Raw genomic sequence first — 13,576 nt, 5'->3', positions numbered from 1 at the left:
TTTCTCAAATATTGTATTTAAAAAATATTAATGCAGTTGTCTAAAATAAGAGAATAGTTTCAGTGCAACTATGAAAACTGAAATTCTTCAATCCTAAAACTGTTTTTATATTACTTAGGTGGGGAACCAATTAATTGTTGGAACAACAGGAAAAGGTTCATAAATTATTTCTAAGGAGACACAGCTGTGCATGGAAGGCCGCGCATTCTACCCCTCATTCTCTTCAGAATTTTGGAAGGAAAGAGTAATTTACTTGTCCTTGGACTAACAGATTCTTTTTAATGATTTATATCAATTAAGTAAATAGAAAATTCTGATAACAGAACATTATTAAATTATTCTTTGTTGGAAAGTCTATTAAAATGTTGATAAATAAAGATTTGTTTTTATTGTTTGGCACCTGGGCCATGCAGTTCATTTCATGACTTGTGAATAATTACAGATTAAGTATGCCTATTTGTTTTGTATCTGTGCTGTTAGCAGCAGCACTACAGAGGACTTTTTCTCAAGCAGTTCTTAATCTGTGTTAATGTAAGAGTGATGCATGTGTAAATACAGCTATTTCAGCAAAGGATTATCAAAGCTATGAAAGTGTAGTAATTTACGTAAGGGCCTTACACTGCTTCAGCACGATGAAAAGATCTACTGGGTCTTGGTGTCCCAAAGGCACTCTTGTGCATTTGTCAAGCCAGCCCATTACAATGGATTGTTGTTGAGCTGCAGTTAACTTAAGTGAGAGCGTGCTCTTTTTCCTTCATCTTTGCTAAGTTGTTGAGTTGTGTAACCTTGAAGGAAGGCTTTTTTTTTTTTTTTTTTTTCATATAAAAGAAGTTGTATCTCCACTGCATTTAGTTAAACAGAAGATAAACTGGAACTTGCATATATTTCATGTTTTCTTATATATTCTCAATATAAATTGTACTGACATGACTATTTCATTAGGTAATTCTACAGCTAATTAATGATCTGTGTATGACACAGGGCATAGTCACTCTATTTCATTGTATCAAATCATGGCAAGTCTGACTGGATCTTGAGGACTTAAAAATAAGTAAGTTTAAAAAAAACATAGCTGTATATATGATTTGAAAGGCTCTGACAAGCAACAAAACAACCACAAGGGATTTAAGAAGCCATAGGATCCTAATTTGAAATTTCCTTAAGTTATATAAACATTATACTGCAGGTATTACATGGTGAACTTGAACTGGTGAGAGGTAATGAGATTCCTTGTTACCAACCCCCTCTTTCCACAGCTCCCTTTTTTTTCTGCAGAGTTCTCTTCTTCAGATATGTTGTTGGACAAATTAATTTCCCCAAGTAATGAAGTCTTCCTTGCAGAGATGCCTTTGCTAAGTTTGGTAGCATGGGGATGAATACCTACTTATAAAACTATTTGTTTATTTAAGGTTGCTAATCTTGCTTGTTCGTTGTCAACAAATGAAGACGGAATGAAAATTGTCCAAATGGCAGCTAATCACATAGAGACTTTGTGCCCACAGGTATGACTTTTTCAATTAATTCCCATTACGATGCACTGAGCATGCAGTGTTTTGTTACACAACATAGATGTTTAGTTATGCTACTTCAGTCTAACATTCACATTCAGTTCTCACGGTGGTTAGTGTAGTTAAATGAAAACTGAATAACAAATGAAGGGCATGTACTTAGTTAATCCTTTTGCTATTTCTTAGTGGTTAACGCAGGAATTGTGTATAGCCTATTGATTGGGAGTCTTAAGGAGTTGTGGGAATCACAATTTAAGAAACCTGCTGTTTTGTTTCAGAAATTAAACCTGACTGAATGAATAGCCTACTATGATAGGCAAATCAGGAGCGTCTTTACTTATACAAAGCACAGTACATATTTTGACTGAACTTGAAATGCTATTACAGCTTGCTTTATTTTATGTATATGTGAATGTTCTGGTATTAATTCTGATTATTGCCAACCAAAAGCTTGAACTTTTGTCTGAAGCAGATGAATAAGAATTAGCACAGCTGCAGATACTTTATTGGTACTTTACTTACAGAAAGTGTATTCATTGTGTTTCTCATGTTCAGAATTACAGACGTAACACTTCTGCAGTTACGTAATTCTGTTTAGAGCAGAGATGATTTGTGTGAATCTGACACGAGTTGTTTCAGCCTTGAGGCAACATAATTTCAAGATCATTAGTTCTTTGAAGAACACTACAGTTCACACAGTGATCAAAGTATTCTTATCCTTTTCTGTGCTTGAATGCTAAATATAGTTGAAATAGAAGGTGAAGAACAAGTATTAACAGTACGTTCAATTACAAGCTTGAGGTGTCCATTTTATACCCACTGAGTGAAAAACAAGACATGAGAAAAAGGAATTCACATATGTAAGTGTGATACTCTGAAAGTGTTCTGTCTTATCATTGAATTACAGAAAGGTTTGGGTTTGAAGGTACCTTAAGGACCATCCAGTTCCGACCACCCATGCTACGAGCAGGGATACCTCCCGCTAGATGAGGTTGCCTGAAGTCCCATTGGCACTGAGCACTCCCAGGGATGGGGCTTCCACAACTTCTCTGAGCAACCTTTTCTAGTGCCTCACTGCTCTCATTGTACGGAATTGCTTACTTAAGTCTAATCTAAATTTACCTTCTTTAAGGTAATTACTCCTTATTCTATCACTACACTCCCTGAAAGAAATCATTGTTTAAATGTCTATTTTTATAACTTTGTAGCATTTCAGTGTTTTATATGTATCACTGTGTAAAATGGCTTACTTGCTTTATTACATTACATTTTTTTGTAGGATTATTAACCTGTAAGAAGAATTTGCTAACAGCTTCTTCCAGCGGCTTTATTTCTCCAAGGGTACAAGTGAACCTTTACAATATGTTATTATGCATCCAGTAGTAGTGGGGTTTTTTTTGTTTCTTTGTTTTGTGGTTGTTTTTTTTTTTTTTTTTTTTTTTTAAACTTAGAATTATCAGTATCACATGTGGTAGCGGAAACTATGAAAGCTGATTTTTACTAGAGGATTACTTTTTTTTTGTGGCCATTTAAATTGCTACGTTTTAATTTTCTGTAGTAAAATGGAAATTTATTGTTTCTGTTTTGCTTTGTTTCCCATTGGCGTGGTATATATTGTCTTTTTGTTTCAGTTTTTTTGATTTGTTTGTTTTGTTGTTCTTTTTCTTCTTTTTTTTTAACTTTAAAAACCTTTTAAATTCATTTCAGGGATGAATTAGTTGATGATTATAAGTTGATCTAAATGGAGAATGCTGTATGCACATGAAAAGATTGTGTTACTATTAATGGTGTGTTCATTGTGGAGCATTTGCTGCTTGCTCAGATAAGGATCATTCCCTGTGAATGCAATTGGTATTTTACCAAAGTAAGAACAGCAGAGTAAGGCATCTGCATTTTCACAGTAAATCATATTATGCTATATCATTAAAAAATTCTCCACAGGAAAACAATTATTTCTGAAGATCCCCGCAGAGCATATCAATTAGAGTTTGAAATAGGAGAAATTTACATGCAGAAATCCCCAGTATTCTTAAATCTGTAGAGTTAAAAAACAAACAAACAAACAATCAGTGCTCAGAAAAAATATATTGCCATAAGGGAGCCAAGTTGTTTGGATTAAAGTCAAGAAACATTGAATGAAAACCAAAACAAACCCTCCTCCCTCAGGCAAACATGCCCCTTCCCTCCTGCCCCCCCAAAAAAGAAAAAATACTCAACCCCTCCCCCCACCACCAAATAACACCTGCAAAAGACACTGTGGAGTCCTTAGGTTTGAGCATCAAAATTTCCCATGATGCCATAGCAGTGATGAAAAGGTAGACAGAAAATTGGCAAGCGCTGGAGGAAAGCCTTGTAATTGTTAGAATTCATAGGAGTGCGTATGTTCTCTTAATTATACTGTTCTGTATTTAAAAGTAGAGAGGTGATTCTGAACTCAAGCTTTTTTAAATGAGATTGAATTAAAAAATATTTACTAATAATAAATAAACTAAGTGTTTAATAAATCGATAAGCTAAGAAAATATGTTAAGGCAGATATGAAACAATTTCTGTCTGTGAAATTGGTTGAGGAATGTATTTTAAAAATATTTAATTTTATATTAATAATAATAGAATGTAGAGAGAGTGCTGCTGTCATATGTTTTAGGTAATGAAAAATAATTCCTGTTCATGGTAATAGCTTTTATTGGGAGGTTTTTCTCGAGTGTCAAGTAGGTAAAATCTAAAATGTTGCAGTTGTTCAGTGTGGGAATCCATCTTGCCTTCCTGGTATGCAAACAAATTTGTGATCTAATCAAATCTGCTAGAAAGAAAAGGAAAATAATCTACAAAAGCAAGCAAACAATTATATTTTTGTACAGAAAGGGTACAAAATGATAGTTATTTCTTACTCTGGGATTTGGGTTTGTTCCCTTCATGTTTCACTGAAGAGATGTGTTGGAGGAAGTCTCTTGATCCTCTGTCTCATGGTAGAGGTCAAGATAAGCAGTAGATGGTAAACCTGTTGGATATAGAGATGGAAAAATTTCCTAAAGGTAGGACATCAGAAATAAGTAGACAAGAGTTCCAGTTTCTTTTTCTAAAATGCCATTTTTTTTTGCTTTTACCTCATATTCAATCTGATCAGCTTTCATGTCGCTCAACAATTATGTCCAGCAAGCTAGGCTAACAAAAGGAGGAGCTAGGGTAAGAAGAAGACTGTGGAAGACTCCCTCCTCAGTGTCCTCTACTTTGGGCTGGACAAACCAAAGGACTTCAGTTACTCCTCATATATCTTCTCCTCTAGTCTGTTCACCATCTTTTTAGCCCTCCTTTGGGCACTTTCTATAGTATTATGTCCTTTTTGTATGGTGGTGCCCAAAACTGCACCAGTACTCAAGGTGAGGCTGTACCAGTGTACAGCAGGACAGTCACTTCCTCAGCTGGCTAGCAGTGCTGTGTTTGCACTCCAGGGGACAGCTGATCTTCCTGGCTGCTGGGGCACACTGTTGACTTGCTGTTCAACTTACTGTCAACCAAGAACCCCAGATCCCTTTTAGCAGAGCTGCTCTCTTGTGTTTCATCTCCCAGTCTGTATGTGTAGCAGAGTTGACTCTTCCCAGGTGCAGAATTTGGTACTTGTTCTTGTTAAACCTTGTGTGGTCAGTGCAGCTCTCTGATTTAAAAGTCCTCCAGTTGAAGTATTCTACTCTGTTAAACAAGATAATGAGGTGATCTGTGGAACATATTTATGTGCCTCAGGTTTCTAAGCCATTCATATACAGATCTGACATTATCATCTTCAACATTGTACGTTTGTTTATCCTAGTGTGATATATCTTTTTCAATGTTAGCTGAACTGTCTGGAACTCATTTGCAGTATTCAGGGATTACAGAACTGCTTCTTTATTAATCTACGTATCCACAGTGAGGAGAATGTAAAAAAAAAAAAAAAAAAAAAAAAAATTCCCAACAAAACAAAAAAAACAACTACCAAGGTTTTTAGGAGAAACCAGATATTGCAGCCCTTTTCTCTTTGACTTTTAGTAATTTCAACATAGCTGTGGTGCTTTCTTTCCTGTCTGAAACGGGCAGCCATGAACTTTTTACATGTTTCTGGAAACATGTTTTACATGTTTTGAAATTTTGTTTATTCATTTCAGAAACACAGTGGCATCAGGAGTTTACTATGGTGTTTTTTGAGTCTGTGGCTGATGCTCTAGATATCTTCTACAGACATTTGTGTTGCCATCTTCACTGATTACACTATGGTTCTGTACAAAGTAGCATGAAAGCTTTGAGCAGCCTCACAGTTGCAGCAGTGTGACTCGTGGACAAATATTCAGTTAAAACTCTAAAGTCCAAGAAGGACTTACCTGGTCTCTGTATGCTTTCTTAAAATTGTGATTATAACTTTTTTTTTTGTTATATTTTGCTTAAGCTCTTAATGTGAACGCCCTGTAAGTATTTTCTCAAAACTAAATGTTTTATCAGTGTTCTTTCCCTTACAAAAATCAGCGGGGGATTTTTTTTTCCCTTTGAGTTATATTTTGATTTACACTTAAATTGTTCAGCTCTTCCAGGTTGACACACATTGGTGCATATTATTTGCTTCTAAATTATTTTCTGAAAAGTCTGTACTTCATTGAACAAACCTGAAAATTTTCCTTGGTAAAAAAGAGACTTCATAGCTAACAAGTGGGCAGCCTTCTTTTGATGTTATTTTTTTTCAGATACTGTAGTTTAGTTGTGATGCTGTGGATTTTTGAAACTGACAATCTACATTTCCTATATATTTGCTTTTTCATCAGAGAAAATCAATCATTCATTTTGTTCTTTGCTCATAAAATGGGGGATACTGTAGAAGCTTTTTATAAGTATCATAAAAACAGTTTGCCATTATCACTTTCATAACCACAGTTGTTTCATCATCTTGTTTGAACAGGCTCTGTTGCATCTGCTTTTATCTGTCTTCACACCATTTTATATGCACACAGCAGTCTTGTGCAAGGGCAGAAGTAATAGGGGAATCGCAGAATCATAGAATGGCTTGGGTTGAAAGGGAACTCAAAGATCATCTAGTTCCAAGCGTGTGCCATGGGCAGGATTGCCAACCACTAGATCAGGAATGTGATAAATCAGTGAGTTGTCTACCATCTGCTTTAAAAGGGATAAAACAGATGTTAGTATCTCCAACAGTGTCAGGCATCTTTTTATGTACCTTCTCCGGTTTTTGAATCAAGAGATTAATTAAAAGAACACATCATGACTTAATATTTCCGAAACCAAAGCACAGACATTTTGGTGAAGTAATGCATTTTGCTTGTATCTTTTCCCTGTGTCATGCACAGTGCTGCTGAAGTTAATGAAAAAATTCTTGTTAATCAAAGAAATCTCATTAACCTTACTATGGTAGTCTGCTTGAATGCTCCTGTATTTAATTCCTTCTTTTACGCCTTTGCTTCACAAGCAGTTTAATCTGGTGTACATCTCTTGTGCTGAGAGAGATTCAGCCCCTGCCTACTCTCAAGGTGTGATTTCTGCTTCCTTCCCTTGTGACCAAAGTAGCATTCAGCTGTATGCATCAGGTCACTGAGAATCAAGTTCAGAAGGGAGCAGGAAGGTTAGTTTTCCTTCAAGTCAGTTGTCTGATACAGTTTGTTGTATGAGTATATGAACATTTCTCATTTCCTCTTGCATAGTTATTGTCACTAGTAGTTGTAGGCTGTTACCTTTTCCTGTTTGTGGAGATTGAAGTTTGTCATTTTTAAACAGACGGTAAAGCTTGTGACTTTTTTAACTGGCTAGGGTAGCATAGAATCCTAATGCTGTGAGCCAGCAGAATGAATTGGAAGGCCTAATGCTTTATGCTGTAATGCAAATAGGCTTAGCTGAATATTTGCTTTGGCTTGAACTTTGTCCATCATCAGTTTAAAGGAAAATAAAAATTAAATTATGACTCTCAGATTCCCTTGAAAATCTCACATTGGAAGTGACAGCTTGGCTCTTTTATGGTAGTACTTAGAGAATAATTTATTGCAAAATGCCCAGAGGTTTTCTGTCTTAACTTTTATCTTCCAGTTTCTGTTGCGTAAGAAGAGAATCCTCAACAAATTCTCAGATTGTAATATAAATAAAAATATCACCTACGCATGCTGAATGGCCTCATCTTAGCACTGCGGAAGTTGTTCTATTTTATTCTCTTACGATTGCTCCACCTGTGGTTGCTGCAGGTACTGGGAAGCCAAAGTGATGAGGAAGTTTTTTAAAGTTGTTGGAAAGGTATATGTTCTAGATGCATGCTGCACAAAAACACTATGAATGTTCTATAAAGAAATTATTTTTCCCTGCACCTTTGAAACTTGAAAGCTTTCTTCCTGGAATGGTATTTCTTTCTTTCTTCAATGTCATCATTTGTTGTGATTTAGTAAGTTTTCTCAAGAGGCCATGTTTTGTTGAATGCTAAGAATGCTAAGGAAGAAAAGAAAGGCAGTAAAACTCTGTTATTAATAACGTGAAATAAAAAAAATATATATATACTGAGTCTGGGGAGGGGACTGATAGAGTAGGAAAGCATAGAGTAGTACATGACAGCATAATAATACCTTTGTTAAGAGATTTATTTTCACATGTCTTTTTCGAAAACAGGGGAGGGCAGCAATAAAGAGCTGAGAATATGTATAGTTGTAGAATGCGGTAATAGAGAAGTATAAATAGCAGAGATGGGAACATTTTACTCTTATTGAAGCAAGAAGCTGAAACCAAACTGATCATATATGGTTCCATGTGCAGTAAGTTTGTTTCTTGATATTGAGCACAGCATTGTTATCTGCAGCTTCCCAAGTTTTGGGATGGTTTCCAAAAGAAGTATTGTGTGTGTGATGGGGATCCTCGTGGGTGCTTCAGCGCCTTCAAGGCAGCTAACAGTATTGTTTGCAGGGAACAACAGATGGGTGCTCCAAATCTGGCAAGTTCTGGTGCAGCAGTAGAGGAACGTGTTTGTCAGTGTTCAGGTAACACTGCAGCTACCTCTGAGGAAACCCAGCTTTGGTATACCTGGTGGCTTTTTTTTTTTTTCTTTTTTTTTTTTCCCCATTTTATTCATAGGAGTAATTTTATTTTATTTTTTTAAAGTTTCTACTTCTATTAGTACTACAGTAGAAAGTGAATGAGGTAGAGACAAGTTCAGTATATCTGTAGCATGGCCAGGGTTAGAACTGTGTGGTCTCTTCTATGTGCATGTATGATGTGTAAGTTGCAGCTAAGGACCAAGCTTTTGGCAGTTTGTAGTGTCTTCTGTACAAGTTTTCAAAGCAAAGTAGACACAAATTTTCCTTTCTTCACACCCACCTTCCCCTTTCATCACCTGTACAGGCACAGACTTCAGTGAGTTTGGGGAATAATAGCATGTTTTTCAGAGAAGTGTCTATCCTAGAGATGTGTAGAGAGGTAAATCTTACAAATTTGGCCAATTCATGTTTCTGATGAGCTTTCGGGTTTTTTAAATTATAGTTTAAAATGGTTTCCACAGAAGTAGCATGAAGTTCAAGGCAGCAAATGAGTACTAGTCTGTGTTGAAACGATTTGTTCCTGGAAGCCAAAATGCTAAAATGTCGTTGAAAGAGGCAAAGAGAGGTAACATGATCTGCAAGTGGCTTTTATACATTACATTTGTGTAGTGATAAACACAAAGTTTGTGACAGTCTGCCAATCAGTTACATGGTCCAAGAAAAGGCATTCAAATAAACTCCAAAGTACACACCCAAATGTGGATGATGAATACTTACCCGCATTTTCAGTTCTTTTGCACTTCTGTAATATTTCAAACTGAAGTAATGAAAATGCCTCTTCAATTTTCATTTTTACTTGTCTCAGAATTATGTTAGGATCTCCGTTCAATAACCTAAGTTCAGTGCCACCTTATTTCTCATTTTTTATTAGTCTGCTCTGAACCCTGCAGTAATCTTTTCAGCAACTGAAATTGGTTTCTCAGAAATGCAGATACTTCATTAAGGTTAAAGAACAAAGCCTTCAGTGGGCATTTAAAGATCACGTAGTCCACATTTCCTCTTCTTTCTTCTACCAATGCAGGATCAATTCTTCCATGGTTTACATATAAACCTGCTTTATATATTCTTGGTTTGGCAGGTGATGAGCATTTGCTTGTGCATCATTTGTTATGCACATGCACACACAGTCATAACTATTATTCTTTATCCCAGTAAAAAGTTTTATCTCAAGTCATGAGTTCTGTGGGCTTTTTTTTTGTGTGTATGTTTGTGTGTCTATTCCCCCATCTCACAGGGAAGGGAATGAATGAACAGGTTTGGCCATAAAACTGGAAACTGATGGTTTTTATTTTATGCTCCCTGCATACACAGAAAGTTTCTGTGAGGATCTGCAGGATGTGGTAAGCACTACTATAGAGGTGGTACTTCCGAAGCACTAAATGCAGAACTGTTTTAAAAACACGATCTGAGTGCAAATCTTGAGTCATCGTGTTTTCTCTCTCATTTTCCTTCTTGATTTTTCATGTCAGGAAATTGAAATGAGGCATTGAGAACAACCTCATGCCTCTTTTCTGCACTGGGTAGAATGGTGGTTAGGAAGTGAAAGTATTCACTGTTGATATAGAGGGTAAAAGACAGAAAGAGGATTTCAGTGCAGATCCTTTCCTTCTTACTTTGTATATTCCTTTGTACACATAGGGTTTTTTCATTACTGTCTTACCCAAGTCACTTGTAATCACCACAGGGTGCAATTTCTTACCGTTCAAAGTTTAACTTTGCTTTTATTATATTTTATCACCTCTAATTGAATAGAAATCATAAGTGGTTGACTCCATCAATACAGTACTGAGAGATATGGTAGCAACATAACTGAAGAGCTCTTGTGAAGCGGAGTTTAAAAACTTGATGTGGTTGTATTTTTTCATTTTAAGTATTTGTTTTAATAAACAGAGAAAGTAATTTGAATTACTGGTAAAACCATATGTTAGTTGAGGATGGCTTTATCATAATGTGTTACTGCCTACTTTGAAGTATGTATTCAAAGTACATTGTTTAGTGTCAAAGGTTATATACAGAGGAATAACAATAACAGAGAAAAATGCTGAATATTAATAAAAATGAGTGCTAATAACCTCTTAAATTCCCAGCTTCTTTGCAAAAAATATTACATGCTTGCAGAGCCTGTAGTAGAAGCAATATAGGTATATGGAAATGGAAGCCTTCAGCAGTTTGGGCAGTCTGTTGACTTGAGAAGTCAGAAGCAGTTGGCTATCAGAGCATGAATAAACGTCTGCAGGGAAAGATGTTATATTCCCAAAGAAATGATGCTGCAAATGGATAGTGCATATGGGAATGTGAGCAGAGGGGCTGCAATGATAGTTTGCTTATGCCTAGAATATAAGCACCTTTGCTGTTGTCTTCAGATAGGCCTTTCAGGTCTCCGGTGACTCATTTTTAATGTATGCATTCTGATGGAGTAGAAATGACCGATCTTTTTATTCATGTCAGCATTGCTGTGCTGTTGCTATTTTTAAAATATTCATTTTTTCCCATTTTTTTCAAATGTTAGAAATAAAATGATCCATGATTTTGCAGTGATCCAAACTGTACTTAGCATTCATTTTGGAAGGGCTTTTCATCTCTCTGGGATTTACCATGTTTCTTTTTAGATTTTATTGGAGGAGAGAAATTTGCATAAAAACTCAAAAAAAAAGTTCCCGTCCACACATTAAGTATTTTAGCAGAGTATGTTTACTGATGATTGCATTTAAAAAATATAATTGAGCGGGGAATTGGATGATGGTTTTCGCAAGTGCACCTGTTTTTAGGGGTGGGATTGTACCACTGGGGTAGATCTGCTGCTAGTTGGTACAGCTGCTAAATGATGTTTCTGCATGTTTTGCAGATCTGTAATATGGATAAAATAAGATTGTGTAATACATGGCAAGGGGAATAGGTTGAAGAGATATCTGAAAACAAGGGGGACAATTGCATGTTTAGCATAAACCCCATTTTAGTTAGAAAGGGAAAAGGAGTCATCAGTTCTAAGTCCATTCTGGATGTAACTAGAGCAGTACTTTGTCAGACACTTGCTGTGGGCTTGTCACATCTATTATTTTAACAGTCAGTGGCTTTGTTTTAAGTAGATTGTGTTAGTCTTCGACGAAACTTGCCTTTAAATGTATGTGGTGTGGTTCATGAGCTGTATTTTTTTCCCTTCTTTTGTTTTGTAAGCAAACGCCTTAACCTGTAGCTGGTGATTGTGGATTTTGAGATGCTTTTGATTTGTTTTAAGACTATTCCATCATATCATAGATGCACAGTAAGTGATGCTTTTCATCAGATAATTAGAAAACAGGCTGTGCAGCTTTGAAAAGAAGACCCACTAATTTCAGATTCTAATTGCTCAACTGTTGAGCGCTTTTCTCCCTAGCATTTACTTTTTGCATTTAATCAGTATTAACTTGATAATTTGATTCTTTCCTAAAATTTTTTATTTGTGAAAACTTAATAGTGTGTTATTTAAGGCTATCTGCACGGTGCAATTATATAAATATTAAGTTAAAATTAATTGTCTAAAGAGGTGAAAGTCTAATTTAAGTAATTTAGGTATTAGTAATCTAGAAAATGAGCATGACAAATTGAGCTTTATTTGGTGTATTTCATAGCTTTAAACATAAGTTTGCATACCTTTGTTTTCCAAATGAGAAGATAATTTTGTGTAAGTTGCTGCTAACTGGTAGTAATTCAAAGTGGTAAGGGTCCTTGCATTTTAGAAGACAAGCAAACAATGGTTAAATTAAACAATGTTTAAGTGTATTTGTTACATTATTAATAATTAAGTAGCACCTCTGTGATTATTATATTCCTGTTTTATGAAAATACATAGAAAATCATTGGTATATTATACCACATTGGTGCTATTTTATTTGCAGCAGATTAAATGTTAGTTATATAGTCTTCCTTAGTTGACCAATTAGTGTACTTGTTATTGTAATCTAAAGCAAGTTCTTGGTTTTATGTTAGAGAATTTTAGGTAAATGGAGAGCTTTTTGCCAGCTCAATATGGATAATGTTTGGTTGGTTTGACTTTTTGCTGTTGCGGTGGGTTCTTTGTATGTGTGTCTTTTTTGGTGGTTGCTTTTTTCCCTTCACAATTTAACTTTCATTTAATGACTACAACTGCTCTCTGTCTTCAGCTTTTCCTGAAAAGTGACTTTTTTTTCAAATTTTCTCACAGATTTGGTGTTTTTTTTTGTTTTTTTTTAGATCTATGATGATGATAATTGATGCTGTTCTCTCTTGAATGGGAGAGGAACGATTTGTGTTTTTTTAGAAGTATGGCGCTCCGAAGTGGATGAGATATTGCACTTAAAAGATGAATACTTCTAAAGTAGAGCAAAACACTTGCCCTCATGTTTTTCAGATGCTGTTTCTGTTTATGCTTCTCTGTTCTTTTCTCTGATAGTATTTTCTATGTTGTAATCAGTTGCCATGATAGACTTGCTTCTATTGACTTGTGTAATGTAAATATGAAATTTTTATTTCTGCTGCTATCTATCCAGCTGGTTCCAATTCTGTTTTTCTTGCTGCAAATTTGATTTTCCTGCTGGAGAGTAGGATGCTTTTATACTGGGCTTTTTTTTTTTTTTTTTTTTTTTTTGAACATTTATGCACTTGGTGAAGAAATCTTTTTCTTATCTACATTGTAGTTACATACCCTCTTCCTTCACCATCTACCTGGCAAAGTAATAATAGGATGTTCTATTCTTCTCTAGCGGAGCTGTTAGTAAAATATTCAGTCCCAGAAGTTTTATTCTGAAGGCTTATCTATTTTTTTGGGTTACGGGAGCATGAATGTTACTAAAATGTGTAATTACTTAAATTTTACCAATTGTGTAATAGGTTAAAACAAAACAAAACAAAACCCAAAACAAACCAACCAATTATAACTGATCACAGATTTAGTTTATAATCCCAAGCAGAGTCAAGAGGATTGGTAATAGTATAAAGAAGCACCATTTAAATCAAAGATGAGAAATATCCTAGTTCTTACTCTTTGGTATAATGGAGTTGTTAC

At 35.4% G+C, this 13,576-nt stretch overlaps 1 protein-coding gene across 7 annotated transcripts in view; it reads left to right on the top strand.

Annotated features, from left to right (window-relative positions):
- Positions 1–13,576, top strand: part of CTNNA3 (catenin alpha 3) — a 416,441-nt gene that overhangs the window by 273,205 nt on the left and 129,660 nt on the right. For 6 of the 7 annotated variants that reach the window (XM_048946506.1, XM_048946508.1, XM_048946505.1 and 3 more), the window contains one exon: positions 1,410–1,502. The exons of the other annotated variant lie outside the window; for it this stretch is intronic. In XM_048946506.1, the coding sequence (XP_048802463.1) occupies positions 1,410–1,502 (93 nt within the window). The remainder of the gene's footprint in view (positions 1–1,409; positions 1,503–13,576) is intronic. 7 annotated transcript variants of the gene reach the window in all.

This window comes from Lagopus muta, chromosome 5 (genome assembly GCF_023343835.1).
Source record: "Lagopus muta isolate bLagMut1 chromosome 5, bLagMut1 primary, whole genome shotgun sequence".
NCBI lineage: Eukaryota > Metazoa > Chordata > Aves > Galliformes > Phasianidae > Lagopus > Lagopus muta.
Note: the sequence above shows the minus strand (reverse complement) of the source record. Positions and strands in the feature narration are given on the sequence as shown.